Source organism: Patella vulgata, chromosome 7 (assembly GCF_932274485.2).
Source record: "Patella vulgata chromosome 7, xgPatVulg1.2, whole genome shotgun sequence".
Classification (NCBI taxonomy): domain Eukaryota; kingdom Metazoa; phylum Mollusca; class Gastropoda; family Patellidae; genus Patella; species Patella vulgata.
The window spans coordinates 13,587,261-13,612,858 of record NC_065885.2 but is presented as its reverse complement, the minus strand read 5'-3'; the positions used below and the strand labels follow the sequence as shown (position 1 = coordinate 13,612,858).

Genomic DNA, 25,598 nt, shown 5'->3' with positions numbered 1-25,598 from the left:
TGGAGATGTTGCTCAATAGTATGAAATGATGTTTTGCAAATAGGCCTATAATACTGTCAATTTATAGATTGTTACACCATAAAAGACAAGACAGCATTAAATAGCACGCCAGGGTTACTACATCAAGGTAATATTTTGCTTTTATGTTGTTGATACTTATTATAAAACAGAGCAAATAAAAATGTCGGCAGTCGTCTGAGTCGATCAATAACAGTGGGAAGAGAGGGACTGTAGGAACTTGTGTGTAGGCCTACAGTTAAACACTCAGTCAGACAGTACCGTATGGCGTATAATCACAGATAAACTGATGGTGCCCCTATGTGGTTTTTGAAAAAAAAATAAAAAATTATTTTATTTTTTTGCACCGCCTGTTTTTCAAAAATTTTAATGTTCTGTTTTTTTCCTTCGAATTTTTGGTGGGGGATTGGATGGATGGCCGAATCGCGAATGGTTAGCATGTGCGTGCTGTATCATACGGCCTGTCATTGAGTCAACTGGCGTGGTTTCGAATCCCCGGTTGTACGTGACAAGGAGTAGATTCGCCTGTCCAACCTCGTTCTCCGGTTTCCTCCCACTACTAAAGACCCCTACGTGCAAGCAAATTATTGGAATCAAATTAAACCATATGTTAGTCCCGAAATGACCTAGTTTGTGTCGAGTGAAGGTTAAACCCCATTTCTTTCTCTCTTTCCCTCTCTCTCTCTACTCAAATTTTTGGTGATTTTCTTTTATGCATGAAATTGTCTTACCCTAAAAATCAGAAACGTCGAATTACCCAATACACTCAATGTTCCAAAATGCTGACTTTGGAAACACAAAATAACAATTTAGTTGAATTTAAAGGAGTGTTATTGGGTACGTAGGTATTGGGTGATAGGCATCTATTTGTTGCATTAATTATACTGGTAAGCAGATATTTGATGATATTGGATTATCATTTGATGGGTAGTATATATGATAATATTGTATTTATATAGCGATGGGTTATTGGCTATATATCACCAATCACATCTGAAGGACCTTTTCTGCTCATTGTTAGTGAAGTAATCAATCACTAATTACGATACATTACAGCGAATTGCAACGAAAGCATACATTATATTATGTTCTTATCAACACAAATCACAAACACAAGTTATCTCCCTTCAATCAAAGCTATCAGGGCTTCTTAAATTCAACTAAATTATTATTTTGTGTTTCCAAAAAAGTTATTAAATTATTAAGCTTATTAAAGCAATACTATGTTTGTTTATTTGCCATAACTTGTGATTTATTAAATTTTTATAATATTGATATAGCCTTTATAAGAATAATATAAGCTTACTCAAAAGAAAAATAATTTCTATATTTCAGTGCAATATAATTGACAATGGATGATCCTGACCTCAGTGCTCTAACATCTCATCCTTCCTATGCTAGAACCATTTCCATGGAAATAGGACGTGGTGCTACAGAAGAAAGTGAACCCAAACCCAGAATTAGGCGGAAATCATCCAAGAAATATTCTACAGAATTATTTCCGTGTGAAGATGACTTAAATGATTCCGATTTATCAGATGTTTCTGACATATCAGAATATTTTTCTGCAGAGGAAGAATTTGAGTCCATGACTTTAAATGAGTCAGTTGACCAAGAAGATGATTTATTAGGTAGTGATTGCTCAAGCAGTAGTTCTGATTACGCATGCTTTTTAGACAATCACAAAAGTGATAAAGTTAAAGCTCTAAGTAAAAAGAAAAAAAGACGTCGACGCCAGCAGTTAAAAGAAAAAATGCTACACGATTTTTCAATTCCATTTCAAGATGTTGAAAATCTTGACCTTGAAGTGGGTGATTTTGCAGAGGATTTAGAAAGCTGTGCTCAAAATATTCAAAAAACTGTTCCAACGCTCATGGATCTGTGTATCAAAAATTTGTGGAAGAAATCATCTAACTTGTCCATGATTGGATATTCATTGTTACCCAGTAAACTTAAAGAAATAGTAAATAAATATAAAAGAACGCGATTGTTTTCAAGTATTCAGTATTCATGGTTAACACGTAGTCTGTTTCATTTGATCAAAGTATCCAGAAAATATAGTAACAATCCTGTATGGTTTATGCAATATCGTAAAGATGAAGGAAAACCAGATAAACTGGTGTATAAATATACAGTTCGGACTGTGTGGTTTTTAATGAAGGGAACTGATAACAGAAATGAAGAAGATGGGGACCAAATTGCAAGGTGGTTACCATATACTATTTACTTCATTGGTTCATCTCCAACTAATATAGTTGAGGACTCAAAAGTAAATATACTATCAGGTAAGTGGAAAGAAGAGGGTGACGGTTTAAGATGCTACCTCTTTGAATCGGTTAGAAAGGATAGACAATCTCATTACAATATGGGGGGGGGGGGTGGTGGATGGCCGATTGGTTAGCATGTGCCCACTGTATCATAACGTCTGTCATTGAGTCAACTGGTGTGGTTTTGAATGCCCAGTTGTACGTGACAAGGGGTAGGGTCGCCAGTCCAACCTCGTGGATTTTCTCCGGGTCCTCCGGTTTCCTCCCACAGCTAAAGACCCCTACGCGCAAGGGAATTGTTGAAATAAAATTGAATCATGTGTTAGTCCTGAAATGACCTAGTTTGTGTTGAGTGGACTTTAAACCCTCTCTCTCTCTCTGTCTCTCTCTCTCTCTGTCTCTGTGTCTCTCTCTCTCTGTCTCTGTACTAACAAGAAAGGTGGACAGCTTGTGCCACAGCAATGTATAACCACATTTGTTAACATAAAAAAATCACTGCTTTGTCGAACGGTTTATTGCTTGGCCCTCTTTGGATTTCAGACTAATAAATATATTTTTCCTGTTCTTGAAAAAATTGTAAAAATATATTATGGCATTTTTTATTTCTGTTTTTGAAAGTCCTGTGTAGGTTAGTTGATGTGATGCTACAACAATTTGGTCTTCAAAACAAAAGTTGCAAAACTGATCAACAAGTTATCGAGGAAAATGTTGACAAAGTTCGTAAAATGCTTTGTAGAAGGTAATACAGGACAAATCTTATAAAATAATTATTCCTTAAAGATGCATTATGTAAGAGTTTAATCAGCCTATTGTATATCTTTATTTTATCTTGAAATGTTATATAAAATATTATTTAGACACTTATTCACATGACAATTAATTTGACAAACCTATAATCAGCTCCATAGACCATCGGATGGCAGAGATTTAAATGGACTGAAACATGATCCAATTTTAAATGGCGAATCGAGGCTTAGTCTTGATTAACAAGTACCATTGCTAGTTGCTACAATAATAAACAATTTATGCCACAACTTTAAACAGTGATAACTTCGCTCAGAATGAAGTAATTTGAATGAAATTTTCAATATGGTTGTTTTTAATTATCTTTTTTGAACTATAGTATAAATGGCCGGCTCTTTATCTAAATCTTACATAATGCATCTTTAAGTAGGTAATCATTAAACAATTAGCAATCTGTTTGGTTTCATTGGTAATGTTGAAGGGGCATTAGGTAAGATTAGATAAAGAGCTGACAGTTCTCGCTATAATAGTTAAAACATAGATAATGAAAACAGAATATGCTGACAGTTCTTACAATAATAGTTAAAAATAGATAGTGAAAAGAGAATATGCTGAAAATTTCAGTCAAATTACTAAATTCTGACCCTAGATATTTTAGCGATACAATTATAGTCTAGCCTCAATTGTCATTACTACCTTTGTTACAATAATTAACAAATCCTTGATTATCAATTTTTACGGTTCTTTCATTAATCTACAAAACATTCAAATCTACTAAATATCGGAGCCATCCGATGGCTTAAGAGTTGATTATGATCTTGGCAAGTTAATTAATGTTTAGACCTAAAGAAAGATTTGCAATAGGCAGATTCAGCTCTTCCATAATGCATTTTTAATTGTAATAATGAGATGTATAAATATTAATATTAGACATTGGACATGACTTATTTAAAACTAGATAATGTAGTTGGAATTACTCCAGTTGAAATGGAAATGAAATGGTGTTTAACATCCTATTGTTCTGCTGCGACTGAGTTAATGAAGACAGGCATAAGCCATGAAGTGTGCTGTGAGGGAAATTTTGTCTGGACAGTGGCATTACTGTCTACTCTTATATCGAATTACAACTGTCAAGGGTTCTTTCACCTGTACGGCAATGTGCACAAGGGACCTTGGTTTTCCACCCCATACGAACAATTATATGTTGTCCCTTGCCAGGCCCACTATCCTACGCCACTGACGAGGGGGAACCACACTGGAAAATCAAAATGAAGTTTCTCGGCAAACACTGAGATCAAACACAGGCCCTTCAGGTTAGCGTGCCAACATCTTACTGAGCCACAGTAGCCCCCCCTCCCCACCAGTTGAATTGGAAAATTTTTTCTAGTTCTTTTGTATAACATGTTATATTCTTGCATTTTCAGGTACCCAGATTTTGTAGAGAACATATTTGATGACGTTGTACCATATATATTTTGGGCTCATGGTAATAAAAATGCTGCCCATTATTTTCTGAAATTAGCTCAAGATGCTACAGGTAAATGACCTTTATTATTGAAATATTGCAGATTTTTAAACTGTAGCATTTATTGAGTAAATCCACATGCTATTTTCACATGTTTGATATAGAATCTTCCGTAAGGCCATACAAAAAAACCATTCTGGTTCTCAGATAGTCCTTCCTAAAAATCTGATGCGAGGGAGGGGGGTTGTTTTTGTGTTTTTATTTTGTCAAATGATCACTACAGTGTTAGATGACAGTAGCGTTTATCAGGATCGCATATTTTATATTTGAGCATATGGAAAGCCTGCATTACCAGATTCATTCAAATTTTTTTTATGGATTGCAAATTGCCAACAATATAAGAATGTTATTTTTTTTCGTAGGATATCACAGGGCTTATTACCTGAGTGAAGCAGCTAGATTTTATACTCAATTAAATGAACCAAGTTTAGCCCGAAAACTTCACCGTGAAGCAAGTGAAGTGATCTTCTCATTGTTTTCTCCTTTAACTGTTAATTATGTACAGATTAAAGTTCAAATGCTCATGTTATTGGCAAATGTTTACGATCAGGGGTAAGTTTTTATATTTTTTCAGTTTCAAATTTATTATAACTAAAGGGATTATTTGTATTTCCTACTATTTTCCACTTTGACTACTGAACTTTGATTGAATCACTCTCCCAACTACTTCTACTATCTCCGATTCCGAGTCATCATCGGCAAATAAGGTCTGTCATTGAGTCGAGTGGTGTGGTTTCGATTCCTGGCTTGTACGTGACAAGGAGTATGGTTGCCTGTCCAACCTCAACGGTTTTCTCTGGGTCCTCCAGTGTGTTTTGATTAAAATTTTGCCTGAACAGAGGAGTTTCTGCTGTACTCTCTACTTCAAATGCCAACTGCCAAGGGTTGCAATGATTCAAGTTATTAAATTACAACAATAATAATACATGAGTAATCGCATCTGATTAGATCCTCATTTCAATTTTTATATACCAACAGACCAATGACATGTGAGAAGAGTTCTTCATCATATGATTCTTGGCAAGCTGTTTTACAAATAGCACCATCAACACCTGTTGGTACATGGTTAGAAGCTGTTGATGCCTTCTTTTGTTATCATAGTGGAATGTGGAAAGGTATGTGTATCAATTTCTTAATTCTTTTCTGTCATTCATACATTAATAAGGAAAATTCCCCAAAATCATCCCCAAGCAACAAACTTGACAAGACTGGTTTATCCAGGCGTTGTTTCGCGCTACAGCCCTTCATCTGCTGGTGATCCTGACTTGCTTGCGCCTTTACAGGATTCTTCTACTCTTCTACTGCTTTCAATGAAAGATTTATTCATGACTACATTGGAATAATTAAAATTTTTATCCATCTTATATTCTGTAAACTTTCAAATTATGCTCACTGAATGATAGATTTAATATCACTCTTTTGATAGTAGATATCGCCAGTTAAGAACTGTAGATTAATACTTGCCTGTAATATCTAGTCTTTAATTTGTCTTTCCATTCAAAGCTGGAAACATCACCATGATTATCATTCCATTTACTAGAATCGTTCAGCTTCTCATAGCAATACATATAAACAGTGTAAGTGAATGATTTTCAGGACTAAAAAAGAAAAATTTAGAAGTTTTATATTAATATGTCGCAGAGATCATTTTTTTACTGCCAGGGTATTTGCATGTCTTCAACTAAGGTCCATTATGTAAAAAAAAGAAATTTAACAAAATCAAGTACCAGTAATTTGAGAGATCTTCTAAACAATTTAATCAATACAATATATTTGAATTTTTGTTTTTAACAGATGGTGACGTATGCCAGTTACAAGAAGGAGAAAGATTTTTAGAAAATTTGGTAGCAAGCCATCCATATTTGTATCTTCATCTTTCTTTAATAAAAGCTCTACTACGTGGGGATTCACTATCACCTTATCAACGTTTTGTTTCAAGGTAAAATTCTAGTATTAAAAATGTTCTTTGAATGGACAGCAAGACTGTCAATTTACTTAACCATAAAATTGGGTAATTAGAATTTAACTATAAAACGCAAATAAATTAAAAAAATTAGGTAATGCTAAAATTTGTCAAATTCTGTCAAAACATTGTCTTCACAATCTGAGATAAACAAAACATATGTACATGAAAATTTGACTGGTTTGCAGAGCCATGTGGATGCAGACCACCTTTAGTTCTCACATGTGTTTCAATCGCAGTTAGATTCTATTAACTGAAGGAGGGGGGTTGGATGGCCGAATGGTTAGCACGTGCGTGCTGTATCATAAGGCCTGTCATTGAGCCAACTGGTGTGGTTTCGAACCCCGGTTGTACGTGACAAGGAGTAGGGTCGCCTGTCCAACCTCGTGGGTTTTCTCGGGGTCCTCCAGTTTCCTCCCACTGCTAAAGACCCCTACGCGCAAGCAAATTACTGAAATAAAATTAAACCATTTGTTAGTCCCGAAATGACCTAGTTTGTGTCGAGTGGACGTTAAACCCCATTTCTCTCCCTCTCCCATTAACCGAAGGCAGACCACTGGTTCCAATGATACTTGCTCCCGATGCATCCAAGTGTAAAAGTTTACTTGATATCAGCACTAACAAACACTTGAGATTTTATTAAGAGGTCACTTCTGTTAAGAGGTCAGTGATAAAAATTATCTGCCATTGAGTGACAACTGAATACACACTATACAGGATTAAGAGTAAGGAGTTGATTTGTAAGTCTTTGGTTTTATTTGAATAATAATTATTGTATTGTTTTTATAGTACATTGTATGCTGATATATCTGGTGAAGAAGGTCGTGATCATATTGCTGGTCTACAGTTCTGTTCAGATATTAAGTATAAACATGATCCATGGCATGTAATCCAATCTTATGATGGTAAAATACAACTGTTGAAAGTAATGTGGAGAACACAGTTTCTATACATGTATACAGTTAGGGATGAGTAAGTAAATAATATTTTATATACTACTAAAGGCCTGATAAGCAACAAAGTTTAGGGCCTATTTAAAAGTTAGCCTTAAGCAGGCCTGACACAATGCGATTTTTGATATGATTAACTTTTTTGAAATTGATAAAGGTTGTCTATCTCATTAAAACAAAAATGCTTGTTGATATTTAATGATTGTTGATAATTTCCTCCAAAGTTGAAGAAATTGACTTTTAATTTATTCAGTGTTAATGAGGTGAAGAAACCTATTGGTTTTCATCAATTTCCAACACTAACTTCCATAATTATTGCCCTTGGCTACTTTGAAAAAATTTTGTGCACTCAAGATGTTAAAGTAATATTTCAATTGCCCTTAAATTTATACACAATGGCAAGTTCATGAGATTTTTTTTTTGTTTAATAAATGTTAACAGCAGAGATGGGATTTCGCCCGTATATTCTGGACATGTCTGACACTATTTTCCAAACGTCTTAAATTGTTCTGCTGAAAAAAGTATCGACTTATACCCCGAAAAATACGGTGAATTTGAACAAAAGTACGGGTCAACAGTAATCGGCACGCTTTCAGTCTATCGTATTACGACAACACATAATTTTGTAGGAATATTACTGACAAATTTAAATACCGTACAGGAATTAAATATGAAAAATAACGAGGCGCGCCTATTTTTTTTATTACGTACAAATTTGAATATTTTGTTGACACATGATTTTTAATTGTGGTCTGAAACCATCTGCTTAAATAACAATAAGAGTTATTGTTATTATTATTACAGCATATTTACAGTGCACCCTTTCATATAACATGTTCAGGGGCACTTTACAAAGTGACAATGTAATCATAAATAAACAACAAGATTATGGAAATGTTAACGATTGTATACAGAGTCAGTTAAAAGCCTGACCCTTTATTTTCGTTAAAAATGTTCGACAAGACAAATTTTGAAATCAGATCACTGGTTAACAGTGATGTCAAATTTGATTTCTTGGGAGTGCTTGGGCTAAATTCCACAATAATATGACAACAACTTCAAAAGCTTTTAACAAAATTATCGTCAATTTGAATATTTAAGAAAAATGTCTCTCATTGTCAGTTTTCACTGTGGTAGATCTAGGTGAATTTTTGGTGGTAGATCTAGGTGAATTTTTGGTGAATTCTCCATATTTTTCACAAATTTCAGCTAAAATTGTGGGTGGATATCTGGTTTGGCACGCATCTGTCCCATGCTCTGTGGGTATACTTCTCTGGTTTGCCAGGGATGGCATGGATTAAAATGTATTGAATATAAAACAAGATCAATGTTCCAAACATGTAGTTAATCACATGACAAATGACCTCTGGGTCAAACAGTCTAGAGCGTGAGCTGACGGCAAAGTCGAATGCTAGATAGCGAGACCTATGTGCAGCATGATTTTAGATAGGCCATGTTTTATTTAGACTGGACAACCTGCTCTAAATGACGCCAGATTGGTTCCTACGTCACTGCGCTATTCTGACTTCAATATAGAGACAGGTAGCGGGCAGCCGTCTTGCCAGGAGGAATTCCTCCCGGCAGTATGCATCTCTTTCTGCGCACATTACCAATGTAAACAAAAAACATGATCGGTCGCTGAAGTATGCAATAAAGATGTCAACACCAAATAAATGCAGCGGTAGTTTATGTTTAGCTTGTGGATTACAGCCGAAACTATGCAATTTCTTCTCAATATTGGAGTTTAACGGTACATTAATTATATTTTTGAATTTGAGAAATACGGCAATAAATCAAATATGACTGAGCGATTTGCCATAGCCGGTAGGCCTACGAAATTGTATCTGATCATAAGTGCTGATTTTAAACTGTCGCTTTGTTTGGGTTTAAGATAATAAGATGTCGCACGATCAACATTTAGTTTGGCTAGAGCAATCTTATTCATTAAAGAAAAGCTTAACAAATCTTCTACTAGCTTACTCATTTTAACGCTGAACGCCATCATTAGGGATACCTGTCTATTTTTAGTAACACTACATCAAAACATGGCTGCCCACTACCTGTCTCTATATGCAAGTCAGAAAAGGAGTGACGTAGGAGCGAGTCTGACGTATTAGAGCAGGTTATCCAGTCTATGTTTTATTGAACCTGTCTAAGTACAAAAGATTCCACACATGGGAGATAACTCCCAAGGACCCCAATAAAGAACAAAGGGGAGGGAACTCTTTCATGAAAGATGCTTTAATAATGACAGTAGGAAAAACTAAAAGCCTATCAAATATTAGTTTCTAATAATTACTTCATTTGTTGTTATTCTTGATCATTTTTTAATGTCTTGTAAATGCACTCATTACATACATGCGATTTACCTACGAACAGCTTATCTGAGTTTTTTTAAAATAATATTAAGAAAATATTTTTTTCAGCAAATGTATTCCGGAAGCTGATTTATGTGGAAGCCATTTGAATCTTCGGTTATCAGATCATGGTCATTTAACTGGTGATTTTCAGATGTTATTACCACCAACTAAAGTTGTGGAATTAGATGTATATACAGGGTAGGTCTTATTGTATATTATTGGTAATCAGCACAGTTTAAAAGTTGTTGGCCATTTTGAAAGTAACAAGTGTGTTTTACAGACTATTGATCAAGTTCTGTCAATATATTATGTATTGGTTTATTCCTTTGACATGAAAATTAAATGAGCACTTTATGTAGTAAAATTGGGAATTCAGTAGAATTACAATACATGTTTTTTGTAGATCTGTTAAGGTTGCAACAATACAGAAAAAAAATATCGCGATATCTCCCGATATTGGTAAAATAAATTATCGCGATATCATGGATTATCGTCTGGAGTAAATTATTGCGAATTAAAATTATCATGCTTCAAAAATTCAATATTGTGATAATTACTGATATAAAATGGATATAACTTGAGGTGTATAAATGGATTAATGTATCTTAGTGTCTCCATTTGATATTTAGCAATGTACGTGAGATGCACTGATGAAGTGAGACGTATATACATGTATATATGCTGCGTTAAGATTATTCCTGTAGGTATCGTCAACTCAGATCATTCTATTCTGATCGACTGGAATGCCCGGAATACCGAATAAATATTCATTAACTCAATATCTGGTTAACAGAGTTGTTGGATGTTCTTTTTAAACTAAAATATCCCCATATGAGTGACAGAAGAAATGTTCTTTTTTGTGTCAGCAGCAGTGTGTTTTTGCAATCTGCCGAACTTTCATCAGAAATATTCCGATTGACATTGACAGATTTAAGATTGGAAGCCATTTTATTCAAAGAATAAAAAAAATATTATCCAGACGATTTTTCAATGTAAAAAATCAATGTAATTTTCAACGGACTTGGTAATCAACGATAAACCACTTCTTCGTTACTATGGTGACGTATATTGTTGTGTGCAGTTTAACTGGTATCTTTACTGTTATAATATCAATCATAATTATAAATATCGTGGATGCTTTTTTTGTGGGGGTATGGGACCAGACTATATCAAAGCGTAGCCAACACGTGTATGATAATGATTAATATTATTCAGTGAAATGTACTTGATACATGAGACTAATGTCGGTTAGTTGGTCCTTTGCGTTTTAAACGGCTGTCTTAAAGTCTGTTGTGGAATTTGGAAGATGGAATAGATCTAGTATCCACACTTGTTACGGTTTATTTCTTCTTCATTTCTGGAGTATTTTGAACAGATTTAACGTGAATTGTGATCAAAGATGAAAATATGCGATATTTTTTTAGAATTATTGAGATATTTTCAGAATTATCGCGATATATCGTGATAAAGCTATATTTGAGATTTCAGGTGATAAAATTATTGTGATAATATAGCCATCCGCGGGGTATCGCGGCAGCCTTCAGATCTATTTAGTAAAATAATATACTGATATTTGTAGACTACAGATTTTTACACCAGTAACAACTGACAGTAATGCATTGTATTACGAAGATTTAATGGAGAAATGTTCTAGTAAGTTTTTATCCATTAGTGGGGGGGGGGGCTCTAAAGCATGCACTTTAGATCATAAGTTCTGTCATTGAGTTAAGTGGTTTCATGTGACAAGGAATAGGCTTGTCTGTCCAACCTTGTGTTTTTTTTCAAGGGTCTCATATTTTATCCCACACCTGGAGACCCCCACATGCAATCAAATTATCGAAAAACAATTGACCTACATGTTAGTCCCAAAATGACCTAGTTTAGTTTGTATCCGAGGGACACATTAAATCCTATCAAGGAGACGGCAGATTAGAATATTTCGTTGGTTTACACTGCCTGAAGTTTAAACTCTTGTATCTGTTCTCTTTGAAGTCTGGATTAAGCCGCTGTGATTTGTTTCATTCATTTCTTTCTCAAACCGAATTATCTATATTTGTTGTATTACAAAAAAATAATAAAATAATTCAAATTAGTTAGTATTTATCCTATTTTTGAAATAATTGTTGTTTAAAGAAGAGTTTTATTAATTCTCTAGCTATTAAAGATCAAAATTAGAAATGTGGTGGCTTCTCTCAGTTTACATTGTAACAAATTAAGAAGAAATATTTATTCTATAGGCAAATGACAATGAATAGTCGTTGGGATGGCACGTTAGAAAACCCTTAATAGCTTGAATTTGATATGAGAGTAGGTCGTAGTGCTGCTGTCAGGGCAGGGTTTTGCTCATAGCACACTGTATGTCATATGCCTGTCTTCATTAGTCCTGTTGGAGCAGAACAGTAGGATGTTACACTCCATTCCATTTCATTTATTCTACGAGTTCTGCATGTTTTCTAACTATAAATTGTTAATATATTTAAATTATTTCAGATGCTTTATATAATCCAACAATGACAGAGATATATAATTTTGAGGGTAATACAGTCCATATGTTGAATGTTGGTTATGGAGCAAATTGTATAGGTAATCCTTCAGGAATGTTATATTTATATTGGACTGGCAACGAAGGAGAAACAGCAAGGATTAATCTGTTAAGAATGATTAAAAAAGGCTGGAAAGAGGTACAATCTTATGGTACTTTAATATATTTATCCAGTAACTCTGTAAATTAGATTTATGACAACATAAACTTACCTAATCAAACTATGTAACTATTTTCGTCTTTTTGGAGCCATGGTAGCTCAGTGAGTAAGACGTTGGCTCGCTAACCTATCGGTTAGCAGTGGGAATTCGATATAAAAGTAGGCCAGAGCAGTTGTCTGTGCAAAATTTCCCTCATACTACACTGGATGACATATGCCCTTCTTCATTACCCCAGTCGCAGCAGTTAGGACATTGAAACATGTTTCATTTTATTTATTTTGGTTTTCGCTGACAGCAGACATTTGTAGTTTTATTGGGTAAATGAAAAATTCAACAAAGAAGGTGTGTTTAGTTTCAAACCACTATAGGCAAAGTGGTCAAATTTGTTGAGAATCATTGTAATATATTGAGTTCTTACTGTCAAATAGTTCAAAATGGTCTATTTAGATTAAATAATGAGTGTTGGATTTACTTTCACAAGAGGTGCTGAGTGCTGAGTAATTAGTCTGTTAATTACTCAACACCGCTAGTGCTAAGACAGTTTAACTAAATGATACCTAAGTTATAGTGCTAGTGCTAAAGGGTTAAAAACACTAAAGAATATAACATGGTTTTATGTGTAATAATATAGAGAATTTAACATGGATTTAGTTTTAAGTATAATAATATAGAGAATATAACATAGTTTTATGTATAATAATATAGAGAATTTAACATGGCTTTAAGTATAATAATATAGAGAATATAACATGGTTTTAAGTATAATAATATAGAGAACATAACATGGTTTTAAGTATAATAATAGTTTTAAGTATAATAATATAGAGAAAATAACATGGTTTTAAGTATAATAATATAGAGAATATAACATGGCTTTAAGTATAATAATAGTTTTATGTATAATAATATAGAGAATTTAACATGGCTTTAAGTATAATAATATAGAGAATTTAACATGGCTTTAAGTATAATAATATAGAGAATATAACATGGTTGTAAAGTATGATAATATAGAGAATATAACATGGTTTTAAGTATAATAATATAGAGAATATAACATGGTTTTAAGTATAATAATATAGAGAATATAACATGGTTTTAAAGTATAATAATATAGAGAATATAGTATGGTTTTAGGTATAATAACATAGAGAAAAAAACAGGGTTTTAAAGTATGATAATATAGAGAATATAACATGGTTTTAGGTACAATAACATAGAGAAAAAAACATGGTTTTAAGTATAATAAAATAGAGAATATAACATGGTTTTAAGTATAATGATATGTTTCAGGCTATACTAAAGATGATAGAAGCTGTAAGACATCATCACCAAAGGACAGACAATGATGCTGGTGTATATGGAAGTGACGGATGGGCTAAAGAAATGAAGAATGCTCTAGACTATCATTATCAAAAAGATGCCATGTTTGATATGGAGGTTAGTATTAATCATAGCCATTTTTTTTATTCTAGACACTTCAATATGGTTGGTTTACCGGTAGTTTAATATTATTAAATCTAACACTTATTCAGATTTTTTCAAATAAAATTGTCAGTCCCATAGGGGTGGGGAAGGGTCATGCACAAACATTAGGTTTAGCCAGAGTAAGCAGAGGGTAAGGCGTCTGACTGGACTGCAGCAAATTTCCCCAATATTAAAAGGGTCTCCATATTAGTTTTTAAAAAAAATTTGTACCGTAGATAAATATGTCTATATGTCACGGTAAAGTTTACCCTATCTTGATTAAAATTATACTTACAGACCACAGTGGAAATTGAATTGGACCATTCACAGACTTCAGTAATTTAATATAAAGCATTTAATTAATAAAATTATAATTTTATTTATAACCCTATGTTGTATAAGTTTGTAGCACGGTGGCTCAGTTGGATTGACATTGGCTCGCTAACCTGGAGGTCCTGTATTCGATCCCTGTGTTGGACGAGAAAGTTCATCGGGAGTTTCCGACATGGTTCCTCCTTTTTAGTGGTGCAGGACCCAGGGCTTGGCAATGGATAAAATGTAGTTGTTCAGATGGGACAAAAACCAAGGCAAGGTCCCATGTACACATCGGTGTGCACATATAAGATCCCTTGACAGTTGGAATTTGATATATGAGTAGGCTGTAGTGCTGCTGTCCAGGCAAAATTGTATGGCATATGCCTGTCTTTATTAGCCCAGTCGTAGCAGAACAATAAGACGTTAAACCGCATTCCATTTCTTTTATTGTTTATGTTTGTGTCAAATAAATATCTATACTAACATACCAATAGCATTTGTGTGTATGTGACAAACAGTGAGCAGAGTATGTCTCCTTTTCACTGTGGATGCAAGGACCTCTATGACATTTTCAGCCAGGGGATCCATGTAAGATTACTCCTGGCCAGAAAGAAAATATTAATTTACCGCAATGGAAAACAAACTGTGTATGAATTTTTAAGATTCAATTTATTTGGCAGTAGGGGACAAATGGAAACTAAATATTGACTATATGAAAAGATTTTAAGTTTCTGATTGATTTGACAGACTTCTGCTCTATGTGTGAAACGAACAGATTCAGCCCACTTAAGGCAGGTTGTTTAGAGCTTAGAATATGCTATAGATTGAATGTACACCTGATCAGTGTTCTTTTTGTGAACAAAATTGTATTTAATTTCTAGATTATTCAAGGTCGTGTAAGTAATAAAGTACATATAGAGAAGACCCATAAAAATATTAAAAAGAAAACTGAAAGAGTTATCAAGAAAAGAGAACATGCGGAACTGAGACCTTTCCCTAATCGAATTATAGATTATGTTAGATATGGTCATACTCTATATATTCGAGTTCAGCTTACTACAGTTTCTAATTATGGAGTTCGAGGCATGGTAAGTTTTAAATAGATATTCAAAAACATAGACATAAGCTTGTCAGACCCTCTTAAATGCCCACCAGCACCAAAAAGAACTTTTACTGAGAACTCTGTACCATATAACATTCGTACGTCGTGAAAGTCCTAGTCATTCGCACACAGAATTCTTTGAATATGGCTGCCAGTGTATGTAATAAGAAAAAAAATTGATTAGATGTTTAAAAAAAAGTGCTAATCAATCTGAAAATTGATTAGAAGTGCCTCTTGATTGAATAGCAAATCAGTAAAATTTCATTGAACGATCTCTAAAGGCCATACTTTCAACCAGTATACAACTAATGTTTATATTTTTGTATGGGGAGCTTTCATTCCCTTTAATAGATTAAAACTACAAATAGTTTTATGTTATGTAGCATATTGTGTTCTGAAGTAGGTGCATCTCGTTATTTTTATACCCCCACATTTTCATATGGACGTATATTGTTTGTGGACACTCTACAGGTCACAATTCTTATCCGATTTTGGCATGTATCGGATCAAAACTGCATGGATTATGGCCCCTGATTGTATTAAAATTTTTTAGCCTGTGGTCCCTCTAGAGGTCACAATTTTGAACCAATTTTGATGAAACTTGAAATTCATGATTGTAACACAAAGATCTTGGTTCTTTTAGATATTTGTGCATATTGGATCGTAACTTTCTGAATTATGGCCCCTGGTTGTTTGAAAAATCGCGTTTTTAGCTTGTGGTCCCTCTAGAGGTCACAATTATTATCCGATTTAAAAAAACGTTCGAATATATCACCGTTACACCATACTGAATTTTAAGTTCGAATTTCATGAAAATTGGACCAAAACTGCCAGACAAGATGGACGCCCCTCGTATGCAAATAGTGTAAACATCTGGCCCCAAGTTCACAAAGCATTCTCAGACTTAAGTTAAGAATTTACTCAAAATTGTTCACCTTATTTTAACTAAAATATAGCCCTTTATAAAACTTTTGTTGTTTTAATGTATCAAATACATTAATAAGAAACTATGTGCAAAGTTTTGTGTTTCTGGAGCAAAGATATTTCTCATAAACTGTGATTGAAAGTTGAGTAAATTCTTAACTTAAGTCTGAGAATGCTTTGTGAACTCCGGGGCAGGTATATTAAGGTTGTGGACCAATTTTAATCCGATTTTGATGAAACTTGAATTGAGGTTTTAAAACCAAAGATCTTGGTTGCTTTCAAAATTCGCACATATCGGATCGTAACTTCCTGAATTATGGCCCCTGAAAATCATGATTTTAGCTTGTGGTCCCTCTAGATGTCACAATTATTATCCGATTTAAAAATATATGTTCGAATATATCACTGTTACACATGATAAGTTTGAATTTCATGAAAATCGGACCAAAACTGCCGGCCAACATGGCGGCCCTTTTATGCGCTAATAGTGTACGCTAATGGTGTAGCCTCTAGAGGTCACAATTTTAATCTGATTTTGATGAAACTTGGATGAAACTTTCGATATTAGCACATATCGGATCGTAACTTCCTGATTTATGGTCCCTGATTGTACGAAAAATTGTATTTTTAGCTTGTGGATTCTCTAGAGGTCACAATCTTTTATCTGATTTTAAAAAACGTTTAAATATATCTTTATATCCCAAAGATCTGTCCCTTTTGATATTTGCGCATTTCAGACCATAACTTTTTGGATTAGTTTTAAAACTGTGTGTTGTATCACATCACTCTTATCTGATCTTATAATGTCAGTACGATAAACAGTATAATCTCGATTATCCCTTTAATCGTTAAATCGTGAAGGAAAGTTATGCAGTAAATCGGCTCATAATCTACTTAAGATCGCAGGCTAGCGATGCCATCTAGCGTTGATTATGGTCTGGATAGGTTAATTTATGTCTAATTAATAGTTTAGATAACATTTCAGGCCTAAAGAAAGATTTAGCTCTTGCATAATGTATGTTTAACATTTGGAATTTAAATAATAGTAATCCGTAGCCCTTGCCCGGGCAAACTTTCCCTCATAGCCCGCTGCATACTGTATGCATGGCTTCATTACCCCAATCAGTGAAAAAAAGTAAGATGTTAAAACCCATTTCATTTCCAATCCTATTCTCTATATCTTGTTAAAATTGTTAGGATGGGAGTTGGCCCATCCTATTTATTTTAATTGTTGGCCCATCCCTCCTATTTTAATTGTTGGCCCATCCCACGTATATAAATTGTTGACCCATCCTATCTATATTAATTGTTGGCCCATCCTATCTATATTAATTGTTGGCCCATCCTATCTATATTAATTGTTATCCTATCTATATAAATTGTTGACCCATCCTATCTATATTAATTGTTGGCTCATCCCATGTATATTAATTGTTGGCCCATCCCACCTGTATTAATTGTTGGCCCATCTCACCTATATAAATTCTTGACCCATCCTATCTATATTAATTGTTGACCCATCCTATCTCTATTGATTGTTGGCCCATCCTATCTATATTGATTGTTGGCCCATCCTATCTTTATTAATTGTTGACCCATCCCATCTATATATATTAATTGTTGACCCATCTATATTAATTGTTGGCCTATCCTACCTATATTAATTGTTGGCCCATCCCATCTATATTAATTGTTGGCATATCCTATCTATATTAATTGTTGACCATTGGCCCATCCTATCTATATTAATTGTTGACCGTTGGTCCATCCTATCTATATTAATTGTTGACCGTTGGCCCATCCTATCTATATTTATTGTTGACCCATCCCATCTATATTAATTGCTGGCCCATCGTATCTGTATTAATTGATGATGATCAATTTCTTTCAGTTTATTGATTGTTCAAGTAAAGAATCTTTTCTTCATCCCAAGTTTGAGTTTGATAAGAGTTATAGGCCACCGTACATGATGACAGAGTCTATTAATCATGTGGTACCAAGAACAGACATCTTATGGGTGATTGTTCATGATGAGAGTATTCCTAAAGTAACATCTTCGAGGTAAGTTTCCTGAGAGCAAATTTGTTGCTTGGCCGTTTTGTAGCTCATTAATACCTTTTGATACAAGGTCCATTATCTCAAAGTTTATAGTAAGTGCAGGGGGACTGCACCACCCACAAACAAATACAGACAGGACACAATATTAAGACACCACAAACAACAAACAAACTTCAGATCAAATCAATGAATTCGGGGGATAGATGTAAACGCCCACTGCGCTGTACAGTCCCGGACAGAACATAAACCATTGAAGATATCTTTACTGTGTACAAACCTCATCCTGTTATATTAATTATGCCTTTTGCTAAGTAGAATTTTGTGTTTTCATAGCAGCAAATTTGACCTGTTTTTTCGAATGTGATTATTTTTCTGGATCACATATCCAAATTATTATGAAAATTTGTGCACCCAAAAATTCCTAGATAACCAATTTTTGTGTTTCTATGTAAACATATTTTATCTAAGCAGATAACTTTTCAGTTTTTTTATTCGTTTTTATTATACGCCCACTTTTCATGTAGACGTATATTGTCCTTGCCCGAGTCCTTCCATCCATAATTTGTTTGTTGACACTCTACAAGTCAAAACTTAAAATGTATGTTAATAACCCAAAAATCTCGGTTCCTTTTGATATTCACGTATATCTGACCATAACTTCTGGATTATGGTCCCTGATTGTACCCAAAAAATCGTCATTTTAGCTTGTGGACCCTCTATAGGTCACAAATTTTATCTGATTTTGAAAGTGGTATAAATATATCATTGTTACCCCCTGATGATGGTTGAGTTTGAATTTCGTGAAAATCAGACCAAAACTGCCCGACAAAATGGCTGCTCCTTGTACTCAAATAGTGTAAATTTATGTAATACCAAGGCTGCGGACCCTTTAGAAGTCACAAGTTTTGTTCGATTTTGGTGGAACTTAAAATATATGTTTATACCCAAAAGAACTTACTTCCTTTCAATATTCGGACATATCAGACTCAGACCATAATTTCCTGGATTATGGCCCTTAAAAGTACAAAAATCAATTTTTATATGCCCACATTTTCATGTGGACGTATATTGTCGTCGGCCCTATCTGTCTGAAAACACAATTTGTTTGTGTCCACCCTAGAGGTCACAATTTTTATCCTATTTTGATGAAACTTGAAATACAGGTTTATCACCTAAAGATCTTGGTTGCTGTCGATATTGGCATGTATTGGATCGAAACTTCATGGATTATGGCCCCTGATTGTACGAAAAATCACGTTTTTAGCCTGTGGTCCCTCTAGGTCACAATTTTGAACCAATTTTGATGAAACTTGAAATGCATGCTTGTAACCCAAAGATCTTGGCATGTATCAGACTGTAATATACTCAAAATCTGAGCCATCTGATGGTATTGAGAGTTGATTATGATCTTGTCATGTAATAAATGTCTAATTAATAATTTATGTAGCATTTATGGCCTAAAGATTTAACTCTTGAATAATGCCTGTTTAAATTGACATCAAGAGGAACCCCATTTCATGATTTTAAGAAAGCTAACAGTAAAGCTGATGAATCAAATAATGGACAATAGTTCTAGGTGGAATTTTAACGTCTGTAGGATTGTGCTTCGTATACCTTAGGATCTCAGCTCAGAATTTTTTAGATCATTTATCGTAGAATTATCTCCCAGTATTCATTTTCGGGATAGCTGATTGAACTTTCCAGAATTGACTTCTCTCAATCCCCAAAATATCTTCAATCGAGCATCCCCATCAACTTTCTATGGAATTATATTGTAGGTCAGTTTATTTCTATGGTCAGGGTGGAGAACTTCTTACTACACAAAACTGTACTACTGTTAACAATGTATCTGGAATGGTATTGACAGACTTAGTAATAGGTTCCAGCCTGTTTGGTTATGAGAGCCATCAAAATACGTAAGTTAACTATAATTTCTCTGGTCCCAATGTTTTACTCGGTAACTTGTGCATAGTAATAACGATTGTCCCCCCCTTTTTTCGAAGAAATGAATCTGTCCATCCGTCACACTTTTTGGGACACAATAACTCTGCTTCTAATGTTCAAACTTGGTGTAGGTGTTTATTATGTGAGTACCTTGATTGAGTTCAATGATGAGTATTGTCTGCTTAGGCTAAGCAGAGATATACAATTTGATTGGTCAATGCTTTTAGACACAGTAACTTTACTTCTAATTAAGTCAGAGTGATGAAATTCGATTTATAGTTTCATTACATCGATGCCATGACTGCGTTCAATAATGAGCATTTTCGGCTCTGAAGCTGAGTGATAAGCAATTTGATTGGTCGAGAATATGGAGCTTGAAAACTTTTATTCTAATTGAGTGACTGGGTTCAATAATGAACATTTTCAGCGTCAATGTGTTTTGGGACATGATAACTTTATTCCAGTTGAGCGAGAGTCTCAATTTGGTGAGGGACATCAGCCTCAAGTCTGGACAAAATTACCATTGAACACGCTGCATGGCATATGTCCGTCTTCATAAGCCCAGTCGGTGCATAAAAGTAGAACATTGTTTTGGGACATGATAACTTTATTCCAGTTGAGCGAGAGTCTCAATTTGGTGAGGGACATCAGCCTCAAGTCTGGACAAAATTGCCATTGAACACGCTGCATGGCATATGTCCGTCTTCATAAGCCCAGTCGGTTCATAAAAGTAGAACATTGTTAGACCCCCATTTCATGTAATTTCCTTTAAAAGACAATAAAGTTATTGTATATCAGTATTATAACTTCATTTTTTCAGAGTAAAAAGATGTCATCTGTGCCCAGATAGTGAAGATAATTATGAAATTGCAGAAAGTTCGAGTAGAGAATATAGTAAAATAAATGGTTTACACATCATGGCTGACAGATTATTATTACATTTAGAAACAGAGATTATAATACTAGACACAGATGATTGTCTTACACCTATACCTGTCAAGGTTACATTCTCAAGGTAAGCAGTATATCTCTAAACCTTACATACCCAAGGTAAGCTGTATATTTCTAAACCTTACATACACAAGGTAAGCTGTATAAATCTTACATACACAAGGTAAGCTGTATAAATCTTACATACACAAGGTAAGCTGTATATCTCTGAACCTTACATACACAAGGTAAGCTGTATATTTCTAAACCTTATATACACAAGGTAAGCTGTATAAATCTTACATACACAAGGTAAGCTGTATATCTCTAACCCCAACATACACAAGGTAAGCTGTATAAATCTTACATACAAAAGGTAAGCTGCATAAACCTGGATTTTCTGGCATGGTTCCCCCTTGTCAGTGGTGCAGAATGGAGGGCCTGACAAGGACAGCTGTCTAGTACTTCGGATGATATGAACAACCGAGGTCCGGTGAATACATTGGAATGCATGTTAAAGATCCCTCAGCAGTTGGAATTCGATATAAGAGTAGGCGATAGTGCCACTGCCCGAGCAAAATTCCCTCATAGCACACTGTATGGCGTATGCCCGTCTTCATTAGCCCAGTATAGGAGCAGAACAGTAGGACGTTAAACCCCATTTCATTTCATTTCATATATGTATAAACCTTACATACACAAGGTAATAAGCTGCATATCTATATTTGGATAAAGGGCTGCCGTCCAAAATGCATCCAAGAAAAATACTTTTTTTTTTTATATAGTCAACACAGTCTTGTCATTGTGTTGCTAGTAGTGAGTTCGGATAATCCAGTAAATATTATTCATATGGGAAAGTCCAATTTTTCGTGAGAGCACAGCCTTTATCCCAAATTGTTGTGTCGGTACAATAAGCCTACATCCCAAATTTTTGCATCCGCATAACAAGCCTACATCCCAAATTTTTGTGGTGGCATAACACGCCTACATCCCGATTATTTGTGTGAAACATTCCAAAATTAACATGTTGTATTGACTTGTGTGCACAATCTCAAATTTCTGTCTGAACATTACATGCCTTTATCCCAAATTTTCATGTGAGCACAACAAGCCTTTATCCAAAATGTTTTTTTGTGAGCACAACGGTCCTACATTCCAAAATTTACCAGTTTTATTGACTCATTAAATTTATAAATGTTGGTATTTCAGTTCATCGTTAGAGGTTAAAGATGGTCGTATACAAGGTGTGTTTAAAGCTGTGAAGATAATTAGTGATAAACAACGATCAGATGAATATGGTAATTCTTATACTGAGATAGTTGTTGCTGTTGATTGTCATCTTCTTATATTTAGAATAAATGAAAACAAGTAAGTAAAACAAGTGAGCTAAAACCAGTATGATAAAGATTGATGAGCAAGCTTGAATCAAACCACAATAATTAGTCAGTAGTGGAGACCTTGAATACTTCTTTTAAAAATTGATGACCATGTCTTGAACCAAATCATAAAAAATAGTCTTAATATTCAGTTAATCTATGAGGTCCATGAGATAAACCATCTTTCTTAGACCTGAAAAGGGTTGATATCTAGGCCTTGAACCAAACCACATTAATTTGAGCTGTAAATTTATTTTCATTGAGAAATTTGTAACAGATAATATTTAATTCTGGCATATATTCATATTTCAGTAAAACTGAAGTAGATTTAAGATTTTGTGTTGAAGTAGCTGGTCGACCAATAGAATATTGTTATATTAATAAACAACGTAAGTTCTTATCTCATTGCCTAAATAATCTATATAACTTACATTCCCAACAAATTGTAGTTTGCCCTTGAAGTAATCAATATCAAGAAAAAAACGTGCTTATGACATGAACAATGTCAATTCAAAACCTTGTACTATGTAAGTCTGAAATTGACTGGAATATTTGTGAATATAAAACAAAATAACAATATTGTTTTATGTTTGAATTGAAATTTTTATTTAATTTCAGTTGGATTTCTCATTTCAACAACACAGCATTATAATATTAGTGATCATTATCGTGAACAGGTGTTTCATTATAACTTTGATGGAGTTTTATTGGGTGTTTTACCATTCCTAGGACCAGGACCGCGTGATATGTTTACATTATATTTATCAGGAGATACTAAAACTACGCAACGATATAGTAGACTTGGTCAACAAGGCCGATATGTTTTTATGCGCGATGGTCATGGTGGTATCATGTCCATCTGGTTAGGACCTTATTGATGGCTGTACTGGACATTTTGACTTTAATATCGTATACAGTAATTTATAATTTTATTAAATCTGCTGCAATGTTGATAGTTCACTTTAATACTGGTGTCACAGCTTGATACAGCTCAGTACATTATACTGCCCATGGCCTTTATAATTAACCATGACAGTTTTACCCTATGTAGGAAGGGAACCCTTTACGAAAAAGTGTTTGGGACTGACAAGTACAAGAGGAACATTAGTCCAGGATTGGTGACTGGTGGTCAGACTATTAGGTTTAGGTATGATTGGGAGAGGGGTTTTACGCCGGCTAAGCCTGTTCCCCAATTCCATTCAGAGAACCTGAATAAAAATATTGTTTAGTAAAAAGATAGGCCAGTGTAATATACAATACTGTACATACTTGGTAGGTCATATAATAATTAGAAATAGTTGTAAATATTCACCAAATACAACTTTAAATCAATGGTTTATATCTAGAATAAAGATTTGATGAAAAAATTAAGCAATAGAATAAATCACAATTTTCTTAGCTGTAACAAGGAAGCACCATGAAACGAAATATGGTAAATATGTCACTGTTCCAAGCTCAAAGCCACTGGATCACTTGTACATTTATGAACTGTATTTATGTAGACGTATGTTGTTGTTGCCCCTGTCCGTTCGTTCACAATTTGTTTTTTTGGACACTCCACAGGTCACAGTTTTTATCTGCTTTTGAAAAGAAAAATTTGAAATATAGGTTTATCTCCAAAAGTTCTTGGTCCATTTAGATATTGGTGTGTATCAGATCATAACTTCATGATCATGGCCCTTGAGGTCACAATTTTTATCCAATTTTAAAAATCTTTGAAACAGATCACTGTTATACGCTAATGATGGTTGAGTTGAAATTTCATGAAAATCGGAACGAACATGTCCTACAAAATGGCCGCTCCGTGTACGTAAATTGTGTAAATGTATGTAATATTGAGGTTGTGGATCCTATTAGGGGCACAATTTATATCTGATTTAGATAAATCTTAAAAGATTTGTTGATATCCCAAAGATTTTGCTTCCTTTTGATATTGCTAGATGTCCGATTATGGCCCCTGATTGTACAAATAATCGCTTTTTGTTATCTGGTTCTCTGTCCATTTCTTGCTTTATGTGGGCATATCTTGCATGGCAACTACTTGTTTATATGACTGATTGTTCGTGTTGATTGATAATACATTTGTATTTATTTATACTAGTTAATTCTATATATTTGTTAACAGACATATCACATTTATATTGGTTAACTCTATATACTTTTTAACAGACATATCACATTTATACTGGTTAACTCTATATATTTGTTAACAAACATATCACATTTATACTGGTTAATTCTATATATTTGTTAACAGACATATCACATTTATAATGGTTAATTCTATATATTAGTTAACAGACATATCACATTTATAATGGTTAACTCTATATATTTGTTAACAGACATATCACATTAATGAACATGTATAATTTATAATAAACTGATCAAGTATTTAATTTAAATCTATGGTTTTGTAATTTGTGAATTGAAATGGGCTTCGTGGTCGCCAGTTCTGCACAAATGGGGAATATGTCATATGTGCTATGATGATGAAATAATTTTTACCCAGACAGCGGCATTTCCACCTACTCTTTCGTCAAACTCCAACAGTCAGAAAGTCTATTACATGTATCAAATGGAGTGGTTATAGGGGTTAACATGTGCTCGTGAAATCACAAGGTGTGTCATTGAGTCAAGTGGAGTGTTTTTGATTCCCCAATTGTACATGACAAGGTGTAGGTTCGTCGATCCAACCTTGTGGGTTTCCCCCCACAGCTAAAGACACCTACGTGCAAGTTATTATTGAAATGAAATTGAATTGTGTGTTAGTCCCGAAATTACCTAGTTTGTGTCGAGTGGACTTAAACCCCATTTCTCTCTCTCTCTCACGTATCAAATGTATGATGGCCAACTATTGACTTTCAACAGGGTTCATCCAGTCCCACCAAAGTTGTGAAATATATCTTAAAAATTCCAAGGTTTCTGAATCTGGGTTTTCCATGGGCTTAT

At 34.2% G+C, this 25,598-nt stretch overlaps 1 protein-coding gene across 1 annotated transcript; it reads left to right on the top strand.

Annotated features, from left to right (window-relative positions):
* Positions 1-25,050, top strand: LOC126828251 (uncharacterized). The gene is made up of 19 exons (XM_050557913.2): positions 1-127; positions 1,354-2,303; positions 2,904-3,024; positions 4,454-4,566; positions 4,917-5,106; positions 5,533-5,669; positions 6,349-6,493; positions 7,307-7,489; positions 9,894-10,025; positions 11,407-11,480; positions 12,318-12,508; positions 13,824-13,970; positions 15,194-15,400; positions 18,230-18,399; positions 20,175-20,312; positions 21,161-21,355; positions 22,480-22,638; positions 22,959-23,035; positions 23,265-25,050. Exons 2-19 carry the CDS (start codon positions 1,370-1,372, stop codon positions 23,522-23,524), a joined length of 3,573 nt encoding a protein of 1,190 aa, XP_050413870.2. The 5' UTR covers positions 1-127; positions 1,354-1,369; the 3' UTR covers positions 23,525-25,050.
* Positions 25,051-25,598: the final 548 nt, after the last annotated feature.